At 44.0% G+C, this 24,628-nt stretch overlaps 1 protein-coding gene across 2 annotated transcripts in view; it reads right to left on the reverse strand.

Annotated features, from left to right (window-relative positions):
• Positions 1-2,907: 2,907 nt before the first annotated feature.
• The window catches only part of GTF3C6 (general transcription factor IIIC subunit 6), a 37,189-nt gene continuing 15,468 nt past the window's right edge, over positions 2,908-24,628 (reverse strand). For both annotated transcript variants that reach the window (XM_056573086.1, XM_056573087.1), the window contains exons 4-7: positions 22,913-22,976; positions 22,334-22,378; positions 6,082-6,189; positions 2,908-5,169 (exon numbers count right to left, since the gene is read on the reverse strand). In XM_056573086.1, the coding sequence (XP_056429061.1) occupies positions 4,799-5,169; positions 6,082-6,189; positions 22,334-22,378; positions 22,913-22,976 (588 nt within the window). In that variant the 3' untranslated portion in view covers positions 2,908-4,798. The remainder of the gene's footprint in view (positions 5,170-6,081; positions 6,190-22,333; positions 22,379-22,912; positions 22,977-24,628) is intronic.

The following is a 24,628-nucleotide window of genomic DNA, read 5'->3' on the forward strand; positions in this document are numbered from 1 at the left end:
GCAGGGTAAATTGTGATTGAGGCGCTTATCCAAAATGCATCAACTAGTATTCTGTTCCTGTTGGTGTTGTTTGGATGTTTCCTTATTATGTTAGTCTATGTTCACACGGCCGTTTGCATCCAACTTGTTAAGGGTCGATTGGCTCTATTTTTTTTTTGAGCCGATGGGACTCTGAAACGGATTGGATGCAAACGGCTACTACTGGGTCATGACGGACCCCATTCACTTGCATGGGGTCTGTCGGTGACCCGGTAATTTTACAGGATTTTAGTAAAGAGAAAAATAGTGCTTGCACTATTTTTTTCTCAGCTAAACTCCCGTCCTTCTGGCTGGATTGCAAACAGAAATGCGTAGTCTGATGGCAATGTGAACGAGGCATTCGTCTCTCAAGGCTGTCTGCAACAAAACCATTTCCTCAGTGTGCACTTACTAGTGCTCTCCTGTTGGTTTTGCAGCTGCTTTACTTCTAAGAGATCAAAACTTTTAACAGTTTTTCAGGGGTTTGCTACCTGTTACCATTCCATACAATTATTACATATCCATTTTATAGATGTTTTCCAATTTATTGAGAGAGTAAACAATTGGAAGCTGATAATTCCTTCTCATCGCAAACATATCTACCTGAGGTCTGCCCCTTTTGTTGACAATCCACTGAAAGACATCTCTTGAGAGAGACTATTCTACTGGTCTTAGAGCCTTGTGGCTGAGTCTGCCATCATCATGTATTGGATGTTCCTTTTATGTGGACTGCAAAATCCAACAAGTTCTTTCTCTTGATTTGTGCACACTCTTTTGCCAATCATCCCTCCATGCCTGTTCACAGAACACGCTGCCAATATATTTTCAGGTCTCTGAATCGTCATGCTCTGGCCTCTCTTAACACACTTTGAGGATAAACAATGATCTGATACATTTCATGTCATCTGAATTCATTATAGACCTACATGGGCACCTCAACCACAGTTGGATACATCCAGATTGAGGATAAGCTGATAAGACACTTTCAGGCTCTGGCCTGGAAGGCTGGATCTCAGCCACAATTTCAGGTCCATAATGAATGGACTGATACACATAGTTTGGTATAAACCTGCTGGATGTCTGAATAATGAACCTGAGAAACCTTCTGTGGGTCTTTACAAATAGGACATGTAAGTACACACTGCTCAGGTATATTGTAGAGAAAAAGCAATATCTTTTATATACCCCTCTAAGAAAAAAAAATGTAAAGCATCATCCATTCATCTTAAGGTTTCTACTGGATAAGACTAGAAGTAAACATGTTTGGATTAATAGGACCTAATGGGTTACTAAAAGGCTGGGTGTAAAGACGAACGGCAGTTGGCAGGACACTCTGGAGGTAGTGGATTCGCTGGACCTGTGTGTGGCAGATGACGCTGGCCGTGCCAGGGAGCAGAGTCTAAGGTGCCGCTGGTTTTCACTAGAGCCCGCCGCCAAAGGGGGATGGTCTTGCTGCGGCACCCTGGTTGCTACCCCCGGCACGACTCGACCACACAGGCGGCTGAGGCGATGCGAGGTACAGGAGTGATTAGGCAAGTTGTGGTCAGGATAGCAGGAGGTCAGGGCTGGCAGCACAGATGCGTAGTCAGGAATGAAGCAGAAGGTCTATAGGTAGGCGGCACAGGAGCAAGGTCAGGTACACAGTAAGGCTAGGAAGATAATGCTTTCTCAATGGCTCCAGGGCAACAAAGATCCGGCGGAGGGTATGTGGGAGGTGCAGGTACTTATAACAGAGGTGCAGGTGTAGCACATAATTATGTGTGCGCACTGGCCCTTGAAATCTTAAAGCTCCAGCGCACGCGCGTCCTAGGAGGCGGGGGCACGCACGCCAGAGCTGCAAGACCAGAGAAGGAAGCAGCAGAGAGCGGAGGTGAGTGACGGACTGGGATTCGCATGTGGGCACGTCCTGCGATGCGAACCCCAGCCCCGTCAGCTGGGCAAGAGAGGGCCAGCATGTCTTGTAACTAACTCTAGGACAGTAAACATCAGGGATACAGATTTAGGGACCATTGGGGTCATGCTTTTAAACAGGACTTAAAAAAACAGCCTGCATTACTTCCATGCCCTGTAGCATCATGTTTTAATGGTAAATTTGCTGAACAAAAAAATAAGACCTTTCAACAGGATGCAAAAACACGGTGTGAGCCCAGTCTTATATTGATTAATGGTTTACCCTGCATTTTTTATTTTTTTTTGCAAAGCTTTCATTTTACCAGAGCTGGTTAAGATATGAAAGCTCATATGTGGGTGGTTGTTTTGGGCAAAAACAGACAGTTTTGGTTTCTGGGAGATTGATAAATTTGGGTAAGTATTTTTTGGCTGATAATAGTCCCCATTACATAGACAATTTGCACTAGGTCACAGTACTAAGACTCTACACTCTACATTTTCTTTTAAATGAAACTGCATACAGCATAACATCCTGCCACAACTCTCTAAACTCCAAAGCACTGATGCCCAGAGGATGTCCTTTATGTACATTACCTACACCCTGGAGAATCATTTTTCAATGTACTGTAATGGTAAACGTCAACAATTTCCAGTGCCATGACAATCAACGCAACTTCTTATCAAGAACCAATTTCTGTATCCCTTGTTGCTAACACCTAGGCTTGTTGTGAATAAAACTATGAAGATTGATTGTTGGGCTCTTTTCACACTGTGTTGTGCAGAGTCCCCTTGGAGGTATGCACCAGGGCAATTCCCCAACGTATACCACTGACTTATAGCAAAATGAATGTCAAATAGTGGTATCCGTCTTACACAGGCTCTTATGTTTACAATGTTTAAATTAAAACCACCCAAACGGAGTGAGATACTCGTTAGGCCTCATTTGGGTAATAGGGGTCTACTAATAGGGGTAATAGGGGTTAAAACTAGATAATATGTATTTAAAAATAAATAGCTGAACTCTTGTATTTCTGTCAAGTATATGTCAATAATGTAAAGAAATTGTTTATTATAACAGTATACAAAATGGTTAGGCTATACAAAATACCAAAATATTGTATACACCAGATCTATATTAGAGTATATGTAAATGAACATTGCAGATTTTTCAGGGGAGGTAGTAATGTATGAAATGAACACTAAACTGCATGGTTTTACATTCCTGATCAAACATATAGACATAACATGTAAATTATAAGGACTTGGAGCAGTATCAACCAAATACATGAAGATATTTGCAAGTACAAAAGCACCACCTTGTGGTAAGTTAGGGCTACTGCTTGTTTACACAGCCATACTTAAGGACCATGCAATCTGGGGGAGATTTATCAAGACCTGTGCAAAGGAAAAGTTGCCCAGTTGCACATAGCAACCAATCAGATCGCTTCTTTCATATATAACAAGGCCTCTGTCAAATGAAAGAAGCAATCTAATTGGTTGCTATGGGCAACTTTTTCTTAGCTCAGGTTTTGATAAATCTTCCCCTCTATGTTTTTTGTTTTTACCTAAACCTTTGACCTCCCCCCCGCCCCCCACCAAAAAAAATAAAAAAATATATAGAAAAAAAATTCTACACCTCTGCAGCAATCGTTTAGGATTTTTCTGTAAAAATCAAGGTGAAGGAAGGAACTGAAACCTTGTTTTACAAGATACAAATATTAATATGAGACCAATATAAGATCGGTGGAAGGCAAGCAGAGATGTCAGGCAATCGGTGTGAAGCAGTCAGTCACTTGGTGGGACCCTCCATTGGAATCCTAATCCCAGAATGAGCAGAGGAGTAACTACTGTAAATAAATAACTAATTCTACAGAGTCCTTTCCGATAACAATATAATTCAATCTGTTCAGCTCATTTTCCTCTGAATCATGTGTGGGTACAGACTGGACTGCATTTTCAACATGACAGGCTTCAGTTATAAAACCTACACATAAAATTTAATGGAACCTGTCAATACTTTCATGCTACCTGAACCATGAGTCATCAGGGGGCTCTGCGGTGGTATTAGGGAGGGGAGAGGGGAGAAGCCACCAGGGACCTCCTAATGACTCTTGGTTCAGGCAGCATGACAGATTCCTTTTAAACAACATTAAAGTAACACTATAAATACACTGAATTACTTGTCCTGTACTGATCCTAAGTCACATTACAATAATAAGAGGAAAAATTAGGAGGCACTAGAACTGCAGTTACTCGAAGTTTATTCCATCAGGTCATGGATACAACTGAGGCCGACGGGCGGTTTCTCGCTGTGCCGTACTCACTTCTTTCTTTTATATGGACATAGTCACATTACGTTTTCGCTATACGGGGACCGTATCTGCCTGGAGGGGGGGTGAAAACCGTGCGTTCCCGTATCCCAGCCGGACCCGGCCCGTATCTCATTCATTTGAATGAGACGCCCGGTTTTAGGTTTGGTTACAAAACCGGATATGTGGCAAAAATGAGCCGACCGGAGTCACTATCTGACTCCAGTAGGCTCATTCAAATGAATGAGATGCGGTCCCCGTATAGCGAAAGCGTAATGTGAACCCAGCCTTCCATCTTGTATTATAATACGAAACTGAATTTATATTTCAAATGGACTCAAAGCTTGAATTCATTCTACCAGCATTCTTAATTTCAGCACAGCTTTTTCTGGAGATTGGTCAATGCAGCTCTGGATCAGTACAAGACAGTTGAAAGAAAGTTATTCTATTTATACATAGATGATACTTCTATACTCTTATAGAACAACTACTTTGCTTGCCTATAGTAAAAAACATACCATGGACTATAGGATACAGTAAATAATTATTAAGTGTTCATTCTTCATCATAGGATGCTGCATTTAGGATGTCTGATCATGGTGAACTATATCATCTTGCTGTAGAGAGCCAACATCATCAACTGGATGTGTTCCGTGCTCTGCTTCAAATATTAGATTGCTTGTGTTACTCTCTTCTTTGTCAGAGTCCAAGTGCCTTCTTGCTTCAGATTCAGAAGGTCCTTTCTCAACATCACAAGAGTGCTGCTTCCCCTCTAAGTAAAAGCTCTGATCTACCTGTCCAGCCTCCTCAATTGATGTGTCCAGCTGTCCATGGTCATCTTCTTCACTTTGAGACTCAGTCGCATCCTCATTTTCCTGTGCAAAACTGCAGATCATCTGGGGCCAGCTAGCAGAAGTATCATCTTTAATCTGGAACCATTCAATTTTACCACCTGCAAATAAGTGTATGAATCAGCAATTTAACAAATCCATATGAAATAGATACTCAGGAAAAACACCCTAAAATATACTACTCTGAAAAAATATAAAATAAATAATTAAAACAAGGAGAGACAGAAATCCCTTTTCTAATCCCAAAGAAGGGCAGCTTGAATTTCAAAATATTTACTAATATAAATTGTTTAATTCATTAAGAATAAAATAACATTTCAATGATCAATTCTAAAATATAGAAAGCTCCTGCACTCACCGCTCAGCTATTGACTGGATGCTCCTCTCATGGGATAATCCGGGGACAACGGACTGCAGAGTGTGGGCGCTCAGAGACGTTGCCTCTGAGCGCCCACACTCTGCAGTTCGGTGTCCCTGGTTTATCCCATAAGAGGAGCATCCAGTCAATAGCTGAGCGGTGAGTGCAGGAGTTTTCTATATTTTGGATTTGAAAATTCTTACTGAACCTGTTTCTTTACATGTCCTAGCACCACCACAGACTTAATATTATTGAACCGGACGACTACTTAGATGCTACCTGGTTTCTCCTCACCTTGAAATTCTGGCTATTAGATATTGGCAGTGCCATCCCACCCCTGCCTATTTGACACGTATCAATGATCAATGAATGCCAAAACAATAAAGCACAAAGTAAAACACTGAAATTACAGGTGGAATCGAATTTGCAAATTTCATCACAGCAACTCAATGTAACTCAGTATGGTCCCCATGTGCCTGTATGCACACCCAACAACATTTCACCAAAAGATGGCGGATAGTGTCCTAGGGAATCAATGGTATAACTCAGGACCCACTGCACCAGCATACGTTCTGACACCCTGGTACATAACAGCAGTCATGGTATGGTTGACTATCACGTGGAGGTTTGTGCGACCCTCAACCCAAACACTCACCTCCCTCGTCCCCTTCTTTTTTTTCCGTCAGGAATGTTCTGGTCATATTCAATTTTTTTACTGTATGACACTTATATTTCAGTTTTGGGTTTGTACTTTCTCCATCTCCTGAATATTAAAAGAGCAAAAAAAAAAAAAAGAATCAAATCACATATAAGTGAATATAAAAAGAGGTTTCATGTACATAAAGCTTATAAAAAAGGAGCTCTACAATGTTTTAATATACTTTAAAATTGTATGCAGTCAAAGAGAACACATGGGTACTGCTGGTGTTAGCTGAGAATTGAGCGCTGAGAAGTGTTTATGTGTTTAGCTCATAGAATGTTGCCTAAACTGCATAATTCAGTAGCAAAATAAGGGGCATATTAGACCACCCTCTTAATAAGCACCGATCTCATAACCTGTTTATGCAATGACTAAGCTTTATTCTTTGCAGATCTCTGGCATATTTATTCACACAGACCTGGTATGGGCTCATTTTTCTCAGCAGGATAGGTACGGTTGCTTGGAATTTATAATTGTGCTATGCCTCCCCTGTCCATTTAGCTACTTGTGTGTAAGAGGTGTTTCATTGGAGTGGTCTCCTTCCTGGCGATTTAGCATTTGTCACCTATCCCAACAAAAAATTATGTCACCTATGACAACAAATTATGTAGTATGGTGTAATCTACATCACAGCTGATAAACCAGTTGCTGCAACCTGCCAGGCGCACGCAGATCTAAAAAAAAATATGTATATTTAAGGAAATGGAATTCAAAACTACTACCCCTATCTTCCTATTAGTACTTGAGTGCAAGTTATAGTGGTAATATATAATCACAGTGCTGCTATGTCTCAATGCATTTGTAGAACCTTATCACTTTAACCCCTTAAGGACTCAGCCCATTTTGGCCTTAAGGACTCAGACAATTTAATTTTTACGTTTTCATTTTTTCCTCCTCGCCTTCTAAAAATCATAACTCTTTTATATTTTCATCCACAGACTAGTATGAGGGCTTGTTTTTTGCGCGACCAGTTGTCCTTTGTAATGACATCACTCATTATATCATAAAATGTATGGCGCAACCAAAAAACACTATTTTTGTGGGGAAATTAAAACGAAAAACGCAATTTTGCTAATTTTGGAAGGTTTTGTTTTCACGCCGTACAATTTCTGGTAAAAATGACATGTGTTCTTTATTCTGAGGGTCAATACGATTAAAATGATACCCATTATTATATACTTTTATATTATTGTTGCGCTTAAAAAAAATCACAAACTTTTTAACCAAATTAGTACGTTTATAATCCCTTTATTTTGATGACCTATAACTTTTTTATTTTTCCGTATAAGCGGCGGTATGGGGGCTCATTTTTTGCGCCATGATCTGTACTTTTTTTTGATACCACATTTGTATATAAAAAACTTTTAATACATTTTTTATAATTTTTTTTTTAATAAAATGTATTAAAAAAGTAGGAATTTTGGACTTTTTAAATTTTTTTTCGTTCACGCCGTTCACCTTACGGGATCATTAACATTTTATTTTAATAGTTCGGACATTTACGCACGCGGCGATACCAAATATGTCTATAAAAAAAGTTTTTTACGCTTTTTGGGGGTAAAATAGGAAAAAACGGACGTTTTACTTTTTTATTGGGGGAGGGGATTTTTTTTTTACTTTTACATTTTTTTTTACACTTGAATAGTCCCCATAGGGGACTATTCATAGCAATACCATGATTGCTAATACTGATCTGTTCTATGTATAGGACATAGAACAGATCAGTATTATCGGTCATCTCCTGCTCTGGTCTGCTCGATCACAGACCAGAGCAGGAGACGCCGGGAGCCGCACGGAGGAAGGAGAGGGGACCTCCGTGCGGCGTTATGAATGATCGGATCCCCGCAGCAGCGCTGCGGGCGATCCGATCGTTCATTTTAATCGCGAACTGCCGCAGATGCCGGGATCTGTATTGATCCCGGCACCTGAGGGGTTAATGGCGGACGCCCGCGAGATCGCGGGCGTCGGCCATTGCCGGCGGGTCCCTGGCTGCGATCAGCAGCCGGGATCAGCCGCGCATGACACGGGCATCGCTCCGATGCCCGCGGTTATGCTTAGGACGTAAATGTACGTCCTGGTGCGTTAAGTACCACCTCACCAGGACGTACATTTACGTCCTGCGTCCTTAAGGGGTTAAGGGGTACTCTAGTTTTAACATCAGTGAACATTTTATTGTCTTTAACCCCTTAAGGACCGGAGGTTTTTCCGTTTTTGCATTTTCGTTTTTTGCTCCTTGCCTTTAAAAAATCATAACTCTTTCAAATTGACACCTAAAAATCGATATGATGGCTTATTTTTTGCGCCACCAATTCTACTTTGTAATGACGTCAGTCATTTTGCCCAAAAATCTATGGTGAAGCGGGAAAAAAAATCATTGTGCGACAAAATTGAAAAAAAACGCTGTTTTGTAACTTTTGGGGGCTTCCGTTTCTACGTAGTACATTTTTCGGTAAAAATGACACCTGATATGTATTCTGTAGGTCCATACGATTAAAATGATACCCTACTTATATAGGTTTGATTTTGTCGGACTTCTGGAAAAAATCATAACTACATGCAGGAAAATTAATACGTTTAAAATTGTCATCTTCTGACCCCTATAACTTTTTTATTTTTCCGTGTATGGGGCGGTATGAGGGCTCATTTTTTGCGCCGTGATCTGAAGTTTTTAACGGTACTATTTTTGCATTGATAGGACTTATTGATCACTTTTTATTCATTTTTAAATGATATAAAAAGTGACCAAAAATGCACTATTTTGGACTTTGGAATTTTTTTGCGCGCACGCCATTGACCGAGCGGTTTAATTAATGATATATTTTTATAATTCGGACATTTCCGCACGCGGTGATACCACATATGTTTATTTTAATTTTTATTTACACTGTGTTTTTTTTTTAATTGGAAAAGGGGGGTGATTCAAACTTTTAATAGGGGAGGAGTTAAATGATCTTTATTCACTTTTTTTTTTCACTTTTTTTTTGCAGTGTTATAGGTCCTATAGGGACCTATAACACTGCACACACTGATCTTCTATGTTGATCACTGGTTTCTCATAAGAAACCAGTGATCAACGATTCTGCCGGATGACTGCTCATGCCTGGATCTCAGGCACTGAGCAGTCATTCGGCGATCGGACAGCGAGGAGGCAGGAAGGGGCCCTCCCGCTGTCCTGTCAGCTGTTCGGGATGCCGCGATTAGCCGCGGCTATCCCGAACAGCCCGACTGAGCTAGTCGGGAACTTTCACTTTCAGCCGCGCGGCTCAGCTTTGAGCGCGCGGCTAAAGGGTTAATAGCGCGCGGCGCCGCGATCGGCGCTGCGCGCTATTAGAGGCGGGTCCCGGCTTCACTATGACGCCGGGCCCGCCATGATATGACGCGGGGTTACTGTGTAACCCCGCGTTATATCAGAAGAGCAGGACCAAGGACGTACCGGTACGTCCTTGGTCCTTAAGGGGTTAAAGCTTTATTTTTTCTCTTAAAACTTGTGCCAAAGCACTTTTTCACTTTTTATGCAACTTTACACTGTAAGCAAAAAGCTACAAACAATCTTTCAAAGTCAATTTCAGTTTTCAACTTGAAGTGGTAACCTATTTAACAAGTGAAAATGTCCCACAAAAAGTGCAAAACCCTTACAAAACACAGCAAACACCAGGCCAGACCTGGCTTACAAAACTGCCTTTGGCTTGTTCTAATTAGCTGGTACTTCCATTAGGGGGGAAAGAGAGGCTCCAATCATCCTGGAGCTTGTGCACACCTCCCATTAGTTCATGTTCCCCTCCAAGAGATGTGATTAGTCGGGACTGACCGACCAATCACGGCCCCCAGTGAGGAATATGAAATCACAGTGATCTATTTATTCTTGTGTCTCCTGTAAAAGTTTGGATTAGTGCATGTATGATATGAAAATAAATTAAAGATCAGTCTTTTAAAGCAGAAAACTTTTGTCATCGTGATTTATTTGCTGAAAACAGAGGAGAAGGTGTGAAGCTCAACAAGAATAGACTTTTTGTTTGCAGAAAGAACTAAGGTTAACTGTGGGGCACACAATACCCAAAGTGCCTAACAAATGATTGTATACAGAGTGAGAAAGAATGTACAGTCCTTAAGTGCTCTCTCATTGGGATATCTGATAAGAAGGACTGAAAAAGACCAGAGAAGATGGGATAGGACAAGGGTGAAAAGAGATATTTAGAGATTATTAGCCCATTGAAATGAAAATAACGAGTATTCATTAAAAAGGAAGTATTGGAAAACAAATAAATAAATGCTTAGTTATAAAGGAGGTATATTGCAGGCCCTGTGCCCTCTCTCTACCTTAAAATGTTATAGGAAGAGATAAAATTAATAAAACAGAGCAGTAATAATAAAAAGTCTATGAAATCATTGGTGTACCCTTTAAACGTTGCAATAGATTTGGCAGCTACTGAAGAAAGGAGAAACCTGCTGAAATGCGTATGGCCTACTCTCTCATCTCCCCCTTTAGTTTTGGCTTCATGATGTGGCAGAATTTATAATAGAGACAGAGATAATTTCCACGATCAGTGCTGGGAACTACCGGTCATTATTCAAACTGAGTGCCTTTTTTCTTGTCCTGAGTGTGCCCAGCAACACACACGGACATCCTCACAAATGCAGGACATCGCTCACTGCTGTGTACTCGCTGAATAAGACACTTTTCCTCGGCGGCAGCTGTCTCGCTAAGCTAGCAGCACTGCTAGCTGAGCGAGACTGCTGCTGCTTAGGCAGATCGTCTTATTCAGCGAGTACACAGCAGTGAATGATGTCCTGCATTTGTGAGGAAATAAGGAACCAAGAGAGACTGCATTGGACTTGGATCGGGTGAGTGGGACATACGCAGGGCATAGCCCTATAACAAGCTGCACAGCAGCAATTGAGTACTGTATTTTGCTAAATTTTCTTCTCCAGAAGGAACGGAGTTCAGCGCTTGTTTCTATTACTGCATAGCAGCTTTGTTCAAAATTTTTCCACAACTCAGCGAGTGTATTCATTTATTACTGCAAAGCAGCTACATTTATCCTAACAGGACTAAGTTATGCACACAGTGCTCACTAAAAAGACATTTCTCTATAGGCTCCATTGGGGGACACAGACCATGGGGGGCACAGACCATGGGTGTATGCTGCTGTCACTAGGAGGTGTGACACTATGGCAACAAGAGAAGTCGGCTCCTCCCAGTAGAGTATACCTGCCCACAGGCACCTGAAGTAATCAGTTTTAGCTTAGTGTCTTAAGGAGGTGGACATGGTCTGGAGTTCTCTCCAGACCAGGTCTTATGTTTTATTATTTTCCTAGTTAGGGAAGTGTTAGTTTTTATTCCTTTTTCTTTCATGTTTTCAGGTGGGGATACGCGCTGTTAACCCCCTCTCGCCAACTGTCAGCACCTGGGGTTGTACCTCATGGGTCCGGGTCCTCTTATTTCCCTGCTTCCCTGAGAAAAAAGTGGGCAAAAAGTGAGGGTCTCCAGAGGCCCTCACTTTTTGCCCACTTTTTTTCTCAGGGGCTGGCCTGGACAGGGGTTTTTTCTATATTTATTGAAAAAACTGGGGTGAGCAGGAGCATTTTTGGACTGGGGCACAGCTTTATTCAGAGGGCACTATACTTTTCACTTTCCTGAACGATATGTGTGTGTGTGGTGTGTATGTTTCTTTAGGCGGCTGACAGCCATGGCATTTTTACTATGCGGGCGCATGAAGCGCCGGCTTACTTTCGCTTTCGGCAGCAGTCGGCTGCCGGCGGCGTCTCGCTCGCTTCCCCGCAAGCGCATATGCGAATGACATTTGCGCTAGGGGAGAGCTGACCTTCTTGTCAGAAGCTGAGGGTGCTATAGCTCCGCCCCCTCTGTTGTCGGGGCTTCTGAGAGGCGCGAATTAGCCTCCAATCAGCGATGTGCGCGCGTTGTGAGAGGCAGAGGCCAATCAGCAGTGCCCCTGCTCCTGGCCCGCCCCTCTTATGCTATTGGCCGGCATTTCTCCCTCCTTTGTCTACACTAGAACGGAGTTCTCCTCACAGCAGCTGTCCTGGGGTCACAGACTTGGGCTGCACAGACAACTGGAGCGTTAGTTCATCATTTTTCTGTAAAAGCTGTAATTCCAAAATGCCTGGTTCTGCTGAACCCATTTGCTCCCTCTAAACAGTTAACTGGAGTGATAGCCACTCATTACATCTGTAAAAGCTGTATCTCAAAAATGTCTGTTTCTGCTGAACCACTTGTTCTGCCTACACCACTGCTCCCCCAGACCCCCCTGTTATTCTACAGACCCGGTGGGTTCGGCCGCCCCTCCAGCCTGGGTTCTCTCCCTCCCCCAGTCTATATCCGACTTGGCTCAGGTCTCCTGTTATGAGGTGACTGCATTGGAGATGCCCTCTCAGCCCTCTGGAGGGTCCTGCTCTCCTCCTATACTGATGCTCTCGCAGCGTCATGGGGGTGTTTTTCATCTGACTCATCCTCCGAGTCTTCTGGCCATTCACCTGGAGAACTTGTGGATGCAGTTTCCGATTCGGCCTCTGATTCAGAGGACCACAGGGATATGTCGGGCATGGTGCACTCATTGGTCTCGGCCACATGAGACACCTTCCATCTAGAGGACCCAGGAACTTCAGACGTGGCTCCAGAAGTTTCCTTTAATCGTGCCCAACCTCCAGGGCTGCCTCTCTTTGTTCCCATTCTCCTGGAGAACTTGTGGATGAGGTTTCTGATTCGGCATCCGACTCAGAGGAACACACGGATATGCCTGATGTGGTGTACTCATTGGTTTCAGCCATAAGAGACACCTTCCAGCTAAGGACCCAGGAACTTCGGACGTGGTCCAGAAGTTTCCTCTCATCGTGCCCGACCTCTTCCAGGGCTGCCTCACCTCTTTCCCATTCACCTGGAGAACTTGCGGATGAGGTTTCTGATTCGGCCTCCGACTTAAAGGAATGCACGGATGCCTGATGTGGTGTACTCATTGGTTTCAGCCATAAGATACACCTTCCATCTAAAGGACCCAGGAACTTCGGACGTGGCTACAGAAGTCTCCTTTTCTTCATGCCCGACCAGCACCCAAGACCTTCAGTTCTCACGCTGAATTTTACGCCCTGCTGGTATCCGCCTGGAGGCACCATGACAAGAAGTTTCAGGAAACTTAGAAGGTTCAAGCGCGGTATCCCTTCGCCAAGGACATCTTTGCTCGGTGGACCTCCTCTCCAACTGTGGATCTTCCGGTCTCCCGCCTCTCTAAGGCGCCTACCGGGCCTTTGGCTGATGCGGCTGCATTCAAGATCCAGCCGACATGAAGGTGGAGACTTTGGCAAACTTTGCCTTGAGACAGCAGGATCAGCCTGGGGGTCAAGGGCCCTTCAGAGTGGTCTCCCAACTCCGCCAGGGTAGTCTTCAAGATCCCTCTGGAGGATTTATTTAATCTAGCCTGATGCTCCGCGGCTGGAGATGTTCTGTTCTATGCGCAGTCACTGTGCTGCCTTTGCCACAAGCTACCTGGTAGCCACCGTCCCTTCATGTGGCTTAAAGCCTGGAATGTGGACGCCGCCTTCAGTAAGTGAGGCGTCGGGCAGAAGAGAGTTCTTTATTACCTCTGGATACGGCTCACAGAACCGCTTTCTGTCGTAAGTCCTCCTTCGGGTTCTGCAGACCTTTGGTGCCACACAGGGTACCAACAAGGGGTCCAGCCGGGCACCTTCATGGGAAGAGGGCTTCCTCCTTCCGGACCTGTCCCTCCCGGAGGTCGGCTATCCATTCAGGCCGTTTTGTGGCCCCATCGGGCACCCGTAGGCCTTCCTCGATCTGATGGGTCGCCCCCACACGCTGACCTTTCTCGGGTGGTTGGTTGCCTCTTACTCTTTCGGGATGCCTGGACTACGCACATTCATTGTCCCGGTTCCTTCAGGGGAACGTTTTCGAGGTTTATTCCAACCTCTTTGTGGTCCCCAAGAAAGGCGTTTCTGTTCGCCCAATCTTGGTTCTCGAGTATCTCAGCCAGCATCTTCTGCTTCCATCCCGAATGGAGTCTCTCCATTCGGTGCTGGCATCCCTGGTTCATGGGGAATTTTCGTTCCTCGGTGGACATCAAGGATCCCTGCCTCCACATCTCATTGTTCCGGTCATCAGCGGTACCTCCGCTTTGCAGTTCCAGACGGTCATTTTCTTTTGTGGCTCTCCATTTCGGTCTGGCCACTTCTCCGCGAACCTTTAACAAAGTCCCGGCGCCTGTGATAGCCCCTTTTACGGACAACAGTTGTGTCCGTGATTCCTTACTTGGATGACCTTCTGATCAGAGTTCCAGCCAGGGCCCAGATACTGGAGAGTCTTAGTCTAAACCTCCAGACCTTGTCTCTCTTCGGTTGGATGGTCATTCGGGACAAGTCCAACCGCTTTCCTGGGGCTCCAGTTCGACGCGGCCTCTGCCCGCTTTCAACTCTGCCGACCAATCAGCTGACTCTCGTATAAAGAGTCCGATGACTTCGGCACCCTGCTCCAGTTTCCATGTCCTGGATGTCCTGGGGCGGTTAGCGGCGGCCGTGAAGGCCGTGTCATTTGCCCAGTTTCATCACCGACCTCTTCAATCGGTGATTCTCTTCCGGTGGGACAGGTCTCCATTGTCACTCAACAGTCTTGTCGGTCCCTTCTATGGTGGCTTTGTTTTCCCCCTGCTTTTTCGGGGGCGCTCCTTCCTGCCCCTCCCTGCCAGTCTGTCGGGCTGGGGAGGTGTTTTCAAGGACCGGCCGGTCTGGGGCCTTGGTCCCTCGAGAAGCCGTTTTTCCCCTTCATCATGTTGGGGCCTAGGGCAATCCTTTCTTGTGCTCGCTTCTTGGGAAATTCCCTTCAGGGCGGAACTCAGGTTTCCGGCCATCTCAGCGCTTTTCATTCCGGGCGTTTCGGGGATGTGGTCTTTCTCAGCCGGTCCTCAGCCGTCCAAGGCGAGTGGTCCCTACATCCGGAGGTGTTTGCAGTGATCTGCAACCTCTGGGGCGCTCCAGGCGTGGACCTCTGCTCGTTCCACCACAACCAAGCGTTCCTCTTTCTTGATCGGGCTTTGCCCTACCTTATCTGTTTATTGGTCAGGCTTTGCCCTACCTCATCTGTTTCCTCCCCTTCCTCTCTTTCCTGAGGAAACTCACAGCAGAGGGCGTTCCCACCATTCTCGAGGCCCAGACTGGCCCCGGCGGGCATGGTACGTCGTCGTGGTCAGGCTCCTGTACTACTTACCTCTGCACCTTCCCTATCGTCCAGACCTCCTATATCAGGTCTCCTGTGCCACCCCTATTACCGTCTCCGCTTTTGACAGCGTGGTGTTTGAGACAGCGGTTCTGAGGACACGCGGTTTCTCTTCCCAAGTGGTTCACACCATGCTGAGGGCTCACAAGCCTTCCTCTGCAAAGGTTTACCACCATACCTGGCGGTCTTATTTCTGTTGGTGTGAAACTCAGCCTTTTTCTCCGGTCGTGGTTGGCTTTCGGTCGTTTCCATTCTTTTTCATTGTTCTTTGCCATTCAATTATCATGTCCGAACCTAGTTCAGGGAGTGGCACAAGCTGCCCCTCCTTATCAGTTCCCTTTTTTCTCTTGGGACTTACACTTGGTCTTAGGTGCTCTGCAGGACGCCCCTTTTGACCCTCCCAGGGACATTTCTTTTCGCCTCCTTCCCCGGAAGGTGGCGTTCCTTATTGCTCTTACCTCTGTTAGGAGGGTGTCAGAGCTGGTAGCTCTCTCCTGCCGTTCTCCCTTCCTGGTGGTATACCAGGACAAGTTGTTTTTCTCCAGGTCCGTCCTTCTTACCTGAGATGGTTTTTTGACTTTTTCATCTCAATGAGAACATCGTCCTACTGTCCTCTTGTCCGGCCCCTTCTCATTCCTGGAAGCGTTTGTTCCACAACCTGGTTGTGGTGAGGGCTGTTCAGACTTATCTCTCAGTCACTCTTCCCTTTTTTGTTTTTCCGGAAGATCTTTGTATAGGACAACCTGCTTCTACGACCACCATTTTTTGGTGGATCCGGTCTGCCCTTTTTGGTAGCTTAGCGCTGCAAGGGGAAGATCCCACCCTTCAGGGGTTTGGCTCAGTCCACCTGTTTTTCGGAGAATCCTGGGCCCTCCGCTACGTGGCTTCGGCCTTGCAGTTCTGTAAGGCGTCCGCGTGGTTGTCTTTGTACATTTTCTCAAGGTGCTACCAGATTCATGCCTTAGCATCGGTTGATGCTACTCTGGGCTATAAGATGTCCAACCATCCACCTGTCTGATTCCTCACCCACCCAAGGGACGGCTTTGGTACGTCCCATGGTCTGTGTCCCCCAATGGAGCCGATAGAGAAAAGGAGATTTTTTATGCTTACCGTAAAATCTCTCTCTCGAAGGATCCATTGGGGGACACAGCTCCCCCCTTTTTTTCTGGTGTTCCTATTTCAGTTATCTGTCCGAAGGTGTGTTCAGTTGCCTTTTCTTCTGATTGCTCGGACAGTTTGTGGTTTTCTCTTGACCTGTCGGTCTTCTCCTATTGCTCTGGGACTAAAACTGATTACCTCAGGTGCCTGTGGGCGGGTATACCCTGCTGGGAGGAGCCGACTTCTCTTGTTGCCATAGTGTCGAACCTCCTAGTGACAGCAGCATACACCCATGGTCTGTGTCCCCCATGGTCTGTGTCCCCCAATGGATCCTTCGAGAAAGAGATTTTACGGTAAGCATAAAAAAATCGCCTTTTTAGCTACATAGTAGCAATCATCTGTTTGTCCTACATAGTAGATGTATGACTGTATATTTTCTTTCACAGGAATTACAACCTCTGACTGATTACAAATAGAGCATACAGCACTCTGAACAACATACAGAACTCTATTTGCAACATTTAGGGGGTACACCAATGATTCTATAGACTTTTTATTATTACTGCACTGTTTTATTCATTTATCTCTTCCTATGACATTATAAGATAGAGAGGAAATCGCACGGGCCCTGTGATATACCTCATTTATAACTAAGCATTTATTTAATCGTGTTTCAATGCTTCCAATTTAATAAATACTCTTTATTTTAATTTCAGTGATTTGTTTGGTCTCCTCGTTCATATTCCCCGCCGGGAGTTGGCACACGCCCTGCCAGCCGCATCCTAGTACTGCAGAGCGGGTGCTTTAGATACTGCGGTCGGTGTAACTGCAGCATGAATAGGATGACATAGGGAGGGGGCTGCTCCTCACAGGCAACCCACAAAGCGATCATAGGGCGCGAATGGTAGACATGCTCACTGGAGGTCTGAAGCCTCCGTAATCATGGCTACAGAAGCCGATTAGACTCAGAGTCTGGTCAGCTGTACTATGTATGTCAGTGTAAGGCTGGGTTCACATATGTCTGCCATCAGGCATAGGTGAACGCAGCCTAAATCTCGATGCAACTGATGCCACAACTGATGACAACTTGTCATCAGTTGTATGGCATCCATCGTTTCTGGGCAACGGACAGGGGAATGCAGCAAGCTGCGTTCCCCTGTCAGGTGCCCTCCGGAGTGTCCAACCATCTGGCGTCAAAACTGAAATGCTGGATGATTGTGATCGGTCCCATTCAAATGAATGGTATCAGGTCTAGCATCAGTTTTTGGAGGGAAACTGTGTCGGATGCCACACATATGTGAACCCAGCCTAACTCTGGCAGGCATAGGCATAATACTGTGCAGTACAGATGTTTACTGCACTGTATTATTTATCGATGGGTCTCAGGATAAAGCTTTCAAGGACAAAATAAATTAAAAAAAAGATGGCAAGAGTTTGTGAGCGATCACGATTATAGCATGCAGGGAAAAACACGGCCACAATGCAGTGACCAGTGGATGCATGATGTTGTCAATACTGCATGATATGTAGCAGATAACAATAACATTGTTTAAGAAGTTTTCAGGCAAACTGTGATAGTAAGATGAAGCAATAGCAAGACAAAGAGGGTAGGCAGAGGGATAGCTTAAAAATTGATGCTTTGGCTGCATGTTTTAAGGGAACATGTCATTACTTTCATGCTGCCTGAACCACAAGTCATCGGAGTGGTCCCTGGCGGCTTCTTCCCATACTACAAGCCTTGATTGAGAGATATCTCTTTCTGGGTCTAGGAAGATAAACCACCAAAGATCTCCCCAACGCATCGTTGATCAGGCAGCATTTAAAAGAAAAAGGGCAGACATCAGTGGTAAGTGATAAGCTGGAGAAGTGGTTTTGGCTGAGATACAATAGTAAGCTTGGGGAGATTTATCAAAACCTGCACACAGGAAAAGTTGCAGAGTTGCCCATAGCAACTAATCAGATCGCATCTTTCATTTTAGAAAAGGCATCGGAAAAATGAAAGAAGTGATCTGATTGGTTGCTATGGGCAACTCTGCAACTTTTTGTCTGGACAGGTTTTGATAAATCTCCCCCAAAGTGAGGCGCATTTGGACCTCAGTAGGAGGTTATGTGGAAAGAGCACTGTACGGTTGTGTAGAGGGGTTAATGGGTGTGTAGGCTGAAGCTTTCTCTGATGTTAGTAATCTTGTGTTTGATATATCTATATATACAGTCATGGCTGTAAATTTTGGCACCTCCGAAATTTTTCTAAAAAATGAAGTATTTCTCCCAGAAAAAAGATTACAGGAACACATGTTTTGCTATACACATGTTTATTCCCTTTGTGTGTATTAGAATTAAATAAAAAAAAGGGAGGAAAAAAAGCAAATTGGACATAATGTCACACCAAACGCCAAAAATGGGTTGGACAAAATTATTGGCACCCTTAACTTAATATTTGGTTGCCCACCCTTTGGAAAAAAATTACTGAAATCAGTTGCTTCCTATAACCATCAATAAGCTTCTTACACCTCTCAGCCGGAATGTTGGACCACTCTTCCTTTGCAAACTGCCCCAGGTCTCTCTTACTGGAAGGGCGCTTTTCCCAACAGCAATTTTAAGATCTCTCCACAGGTGTTTAATGGGATTTAGATCTGTTTGGGGTCAATGTCCTGCTGAGCTTTACACTGGGCTTTACAGTGCGACCCAAAATTCGTTGGTAATCCTCAGATTTCATGATGCCTTGCACACATTCAAGGCACCCAGTGCCAGCGGAAGTAAAACGACCCCAAAACATCATTGAACCTCCACCATATTTCACTGTAGGTACTGTGTTCTTTTCTTTGTAGGCCACATTCCGTTTTCGGTAAACAATAGAATGATGTGCTTTACCAAAAAGCTCTATCTTGGTCTCATCTGTCCACAAGGCATTTTCCCAGAAGGATCTTGGCTTATTTAAGTTCATTTGGGCAAAATGTAACCTTGCTTTTCTATGTCTCTGTGTCCGCAGTGGGGTCCTTCTGGGTCTCCTGGCATAGCGTTTCATTTCATTTTAATGTCGACGGATAGTTCTTGCTGACACTGATGCTCCCTGAGCCTGCAGGACAGCTTGAATGTCTTTGGAACTTGTTTGGGGCTGCTTATCCTCCATCCGGACTATCCTGCGTTGACACCTTTCATCAATTTTTCTCTTCCGTCCACGCTCAGGGAGATTAGCTACAGTGCCATGGGTTGCAAACTTCTTGATAATGTTGCGCACTGTGGACAAAGGCAAATCTAGATATCTGGAGATGGACTTGTAACCTTGAGATTGTTGATATGTTTCCACAATTTTGGTTCTCAAGTCCTCAGACAGTTCTTCTCTTCTTTCTGTTCATGCTTAGTGTGGCACACAGACACACAATGCAAAGACTAAGTGAATTTCTCTCATTTTTATCTGCTTTCAGGTATGATTTTTATATTGCCCACACCTGTTACTTGTCCCAGGTGAGTTTAAAGGAGCATCACATGCTTGAAACAATATTATTTTTCTACAATTTTGAAAGGGTGGCGATAATTTTGTCCAGTCCATTTTTTGAGTTTGGGGTGACATTATGTCCAATTTGCTTTTTTTCCCCCTTTTTTGGTTTAGTTCCAATACACACAACACAAAGGAAATAAACATGTGTATAGCAAAACATGTGTTACTGCAATCCTTTTCTGTGAGAAATACTTAATTTTCTTGAAAAATTTCAGGGGTGCCAACATTTACGGCCATGACTGTATAATATAAATATATACAGGGGTCCCTCAACATACGATAGTAATTCGTTCTAAACGACCCATCGTTTGTCGAATCCATCGTATGTTGAGGGATTCGTGCAATGTAAAGTATAGGAAGTTATACTCACCTGTCCCCGCCGCTCCGGAGCGCGTCCTCACCGCTTCCGATGCTGTCCCAGGGGCTCCCGATGCTGTCTTCTTCGGGATCCTCTGGCTTTTTCGGCATCTACTCCGGTGTCCCGGCCTCGCTTTCTGGTGACGTTATTACGTTGCGGCGCCGGGACGGCGTGCGCACAACGTAATAACGACGCCGGAAAGCGAGGCTCGGACCCCGGAGAAGATGCAGAAAACGCCGGAGGATCGCGAAGTGGACCCGGAGCAGCGGTGATAGGTAAGTGAACCTGTCCGGAATGCTTAAACTGCTATCGGACAGCAGCTTAAGCATTTTGCGCTGTCGGATAGCAGTTAATGCGATGGCCCCGACATATAAAAGCATCGTACGTCGATGCTGACATCGACATGCGATGGCCTCTGAGAGGCCATCGTATGTCGATTTTATCATATGTCGGGGCCATTGCATGTCGGGGGGTTACTGTATATATACAGTACAGACCAAAAGTTTGGAAACACCTTCTCATTCAAAGGTTTTTTTTTTTTTTTTTTTTTCATGACTATGAAAATTGTAGATTCACACTGAAGGTATCAAAACTATGAATTAACACATGTAGAATTATATACATACCAAAAAAGTGTGAAACAACTGAAAATATGTCATATTCTAGGTTCTAGCCACCTTTTGCTTTCATTACTGCTTTGCACACTCTTGGCATTCTCTTGATGAACTTCAAGAGGTAGTCACCTGAAATGGTCTTCCAACAGTCTTGAAGAAATTCCCAGAGATTCTAAGCACTTGTTGGCCCTTTTGCCTTCACTCTGTGGTCCAGATCACCCCAAACCATCTCGATTGGGTTCAGGCCCGGTGACTGTGGAGGCCAGGTCATCTGGCGCAGCACCCCATCACTCTCCTTCTTGGTCAAATAGCCCTTACACAGCCTGGAGGTGTGTTTGGGGTCATTGTCCTGTTGAAAAATAAATGATGGTCCAACTAAATGCAAACTGGAAGGAATAGCATGCCGCTGCAAGATGCTGTGGTAGCCATGCTGGTTCAGTATCTCTTCAATTTTGAATAAATCCCCAACAGTGTCACCAGCAAAGCACCTCCACACCATCACACCATCACACCTCCCACTCCACACCAGCACACGTGTGAAGTGAAAACCATTTCAGGTGACTACCTCTTGAAGCTCAACAAGAGAATGCAAAGAGTGTGCAAAGCAGTAATCAAAGAAAAAGGTGGCTACTATGAAGAACCTAGAATGTGACATATTTTCAGTTGTTTCACACTTTTTTGTTATGTATATAATTCCACATGTGTTAATTCATAGTTTTGATGCCTTCAGTGTGAATCTACAATTTTCATAGCCATGAAAATAAAGAAAACTCTGAATGAGAAGGTGTGTCCAAACTTTTGGTCTGTACTGTGTGGCACCCTCCTCAGCTGAGATAACAAATGTTGGAGGATGCACCAGGTGCATAAATGATTGTTTGGAGTTGTGAGACACTAAAGACTGATACATTAAAAAGTGTGTTTGTTTGTTTGTATATAAGTCCAGCCCTGGAACCTAGATGAGAGCTGTAATTCTGCAGTTATAAAAAGTAGTAGCTGCCTCTGTGTAGTATTCTTTTATTTTGGGATTTCTTTTCTGTCACGACCACCGTGCTCTCTGCTGACACCTCTGTCAATTTTAGGAACTGTCCAGAGCAGCATATGTTTGCTATGGGGACTTTCTCCTGCTCTGGACTGTTCTTGACATGGACATAGGTGTCAGCAGAGAGTACTGTGTACTGTGGAAATCCAAAAAGAAAAGAATTTCCTCTATAGTATACAGCTGCTAATAAGTACTGGAAGGAGAAGGATTTTTTAATAGAAGTAATTTACAAATCTGTTTAACTTTCTAGCATCAGTTTTCCCCCGGAGTACCCCTTTAAGGTTCCTATGAAGGGGTGTTAGTTTCTGGACTGGAGGCCAGTTGCAGAGAAAATGTAGGAAATATAAGTAATCTGAATCTTTACCAGGATCTGGTACTTCTTCAAAGATCACGCATGTGCCAAGAGCATCTAGGAAAAAAATATTAGCATATAGTTTATACATAAAAAACCTGAAGAAGTTTTAGTGGTTCACAATAAACCTAAAAAGCTTGATGTTTTCTACAGCGCCAAAATACAGGCCTAGGTAATGAATAGTTTATGCAGTGATCTACTTCTGACCAAGTTTTGTATGGCATCTGATATCACTATGCTAGTCTATGATTTCTATAGCATACTTACATTTGTGCCTAAAGGTTTGAAAAGTATACTCAGGCATACTTAGAACTATGGCCCAGATTTATCAAGCTGTGTGAGAGAAAAAGTGGAGTGATTTTCCCACAGCAACCAATCACAGCTCAGCTTTCACTTTACCTGAGCTTGTTAGCTGAGCTATGATTGGTTGCTGTGGAAAAATCTCTCCACTTTTTCTCTCACACAGCTTGTTAAATCTGGGCCTATATCTATTGTGTTCACTGCAATATTAGACATGACAGCAAACCTTAGCATTTGACAACACTGTTTTAGGGGATGATGGGGGAACAGAGTATGTGACCAGCCACTTACCTTCATACTCGCCTGCAAACACATATTTATCAACTTGCAAGAAAGGCTTTTCTGTGTTTATCCCCTGTACAAAGAGAAAATGTTAATTATTACTAACATGTAGTTAGATATTATATATAAACAAATTATAGAAAACATTTAAATTAAACAGATGATGGCAATGGTAAAAGATAAGCTATGGTGATGTGCGCAAACATGATGTCTAACAGGTTATTTGTCTCAATTTTCCCAATGGCTTGCACAGATCAAGCAGGTCTTCCAGTACTGAAAAAAATTATATTTCCAACTTGGCTGACATGGCTAAATCCAGTAATATGTTTATATAGGTGAACTATGGAGTAGTGCACAGTACAAAAGGGTTTATATTACAACTTTTTTTTTTTTTTTTTTTTTTAATAACAACTATACCACCATTACTTAATTTTAATAGGTTAAAGGGAAACTCATGTTGAAAATACAGTCCAATCAGAAGATATCATGGTATAAAACAAAAAAGGAGCTGATGCAGACTGCTCATTCGGGGCTAAGTAGTCAAATGGGTGGTCCTAATCACTGATTGGAGATGGTGCACCTTGCTAAAATTGTAATGTAATAACGAAATACTGGATAAGATATATCAATATTATTAATAATAATAAAGTTTTAATATTTAATATTAATACAGTTTTATTCAACATTAGGTTCAGACAATGTGTTTCTAGGGTCCAGCCCTCTTCATCAGGTCCATGAAGACACTTGAAACATGTTGTCCGAACCTTATCTTGAATAAAACTTTATTAATTATATATCTTGTCCTGTATTTCGGTATTAGATATTACAATTTTAGCCAGGAGTGCTCCCAAGGATCTTCCCGCCAACTGAGGTTCCCGGGGGGTCTTCTTTCTTGACCGTTAATACTGCCTCAAATCCTTTGAGTTGCGGTTAAAAGTAGGCTGTTCCAGGCATTCTGTATATTTACACATGAGTGTGATGCAAAGCGTATGTTGGTGTTATGCAGGGGTGTGAATCGCCAAGAATTTGGCGATTCGATTCGAATCGCGATACCAGTGTGGCGATTCGATATATCCCGATATATCGCGATACCGTCTAGGTGACGATACATCACGATATATCCCGATTCTGTTTAAAAAACAATGTCTTTTACGCTTTTATTAAAACTTTATTTTTATTTTATTTTTTTTTGTACACTTTATTAGTCTTTTAGGAATCATTAGATTCCTCAGACAGATGAATAGATTCTATTGAACTCCATTTATCTGCGATCCATTGATAGAGTCTGGTCCAGCCAGGATCTATCAATGACAGAGCCACGGAGAGCATACAAATGTCCCTTTAGACGCCGCTGTCAGCTTTGACAGCGGCGATCTAAAGGGTTAATAGCCAGCCGCGGCGATCGCTGCATGCTGGCTATTAGCGGCGGCCCCCGGCTACTGAGGACAGCCGGGGGCTGCAGAGTATGGAGCGGGCACGAGTCGGGAGCCTGCTCCATACACACTGCAGAGCACCACATGCTGGATACTAGCGCCGGTGATGCACCAGCGGCCCCCGGATACTGAAATCCGCAGAGTATGGAGCGGGCACGAGTCGGAGCCCGCTCCGTACACCCAGAGCGCCGCCGCTGCCGTGTCAGATCTGGCTGACAAAATGTGGAACTCGTATCTCCTGATGCCCGGGACATGCTTTCTGTGCATCAGGAGATACAAATTACACATCACT

The sequence above is a fragment of the Hyla sarda genome, chromosome 4, assembly GCF_029499605.1.
Source record: "Hyla sarda isolate aHylSar1 chromosome 4, aHylSar1.hap1, whole genome shotgun sequence".
In the NCBI taxonomy this organism is placed as follows: Eukaryota; Metazoa; Chordata; class Amphibia; order Anura; family Hylidae; genus Hyla; species Hyla sarda.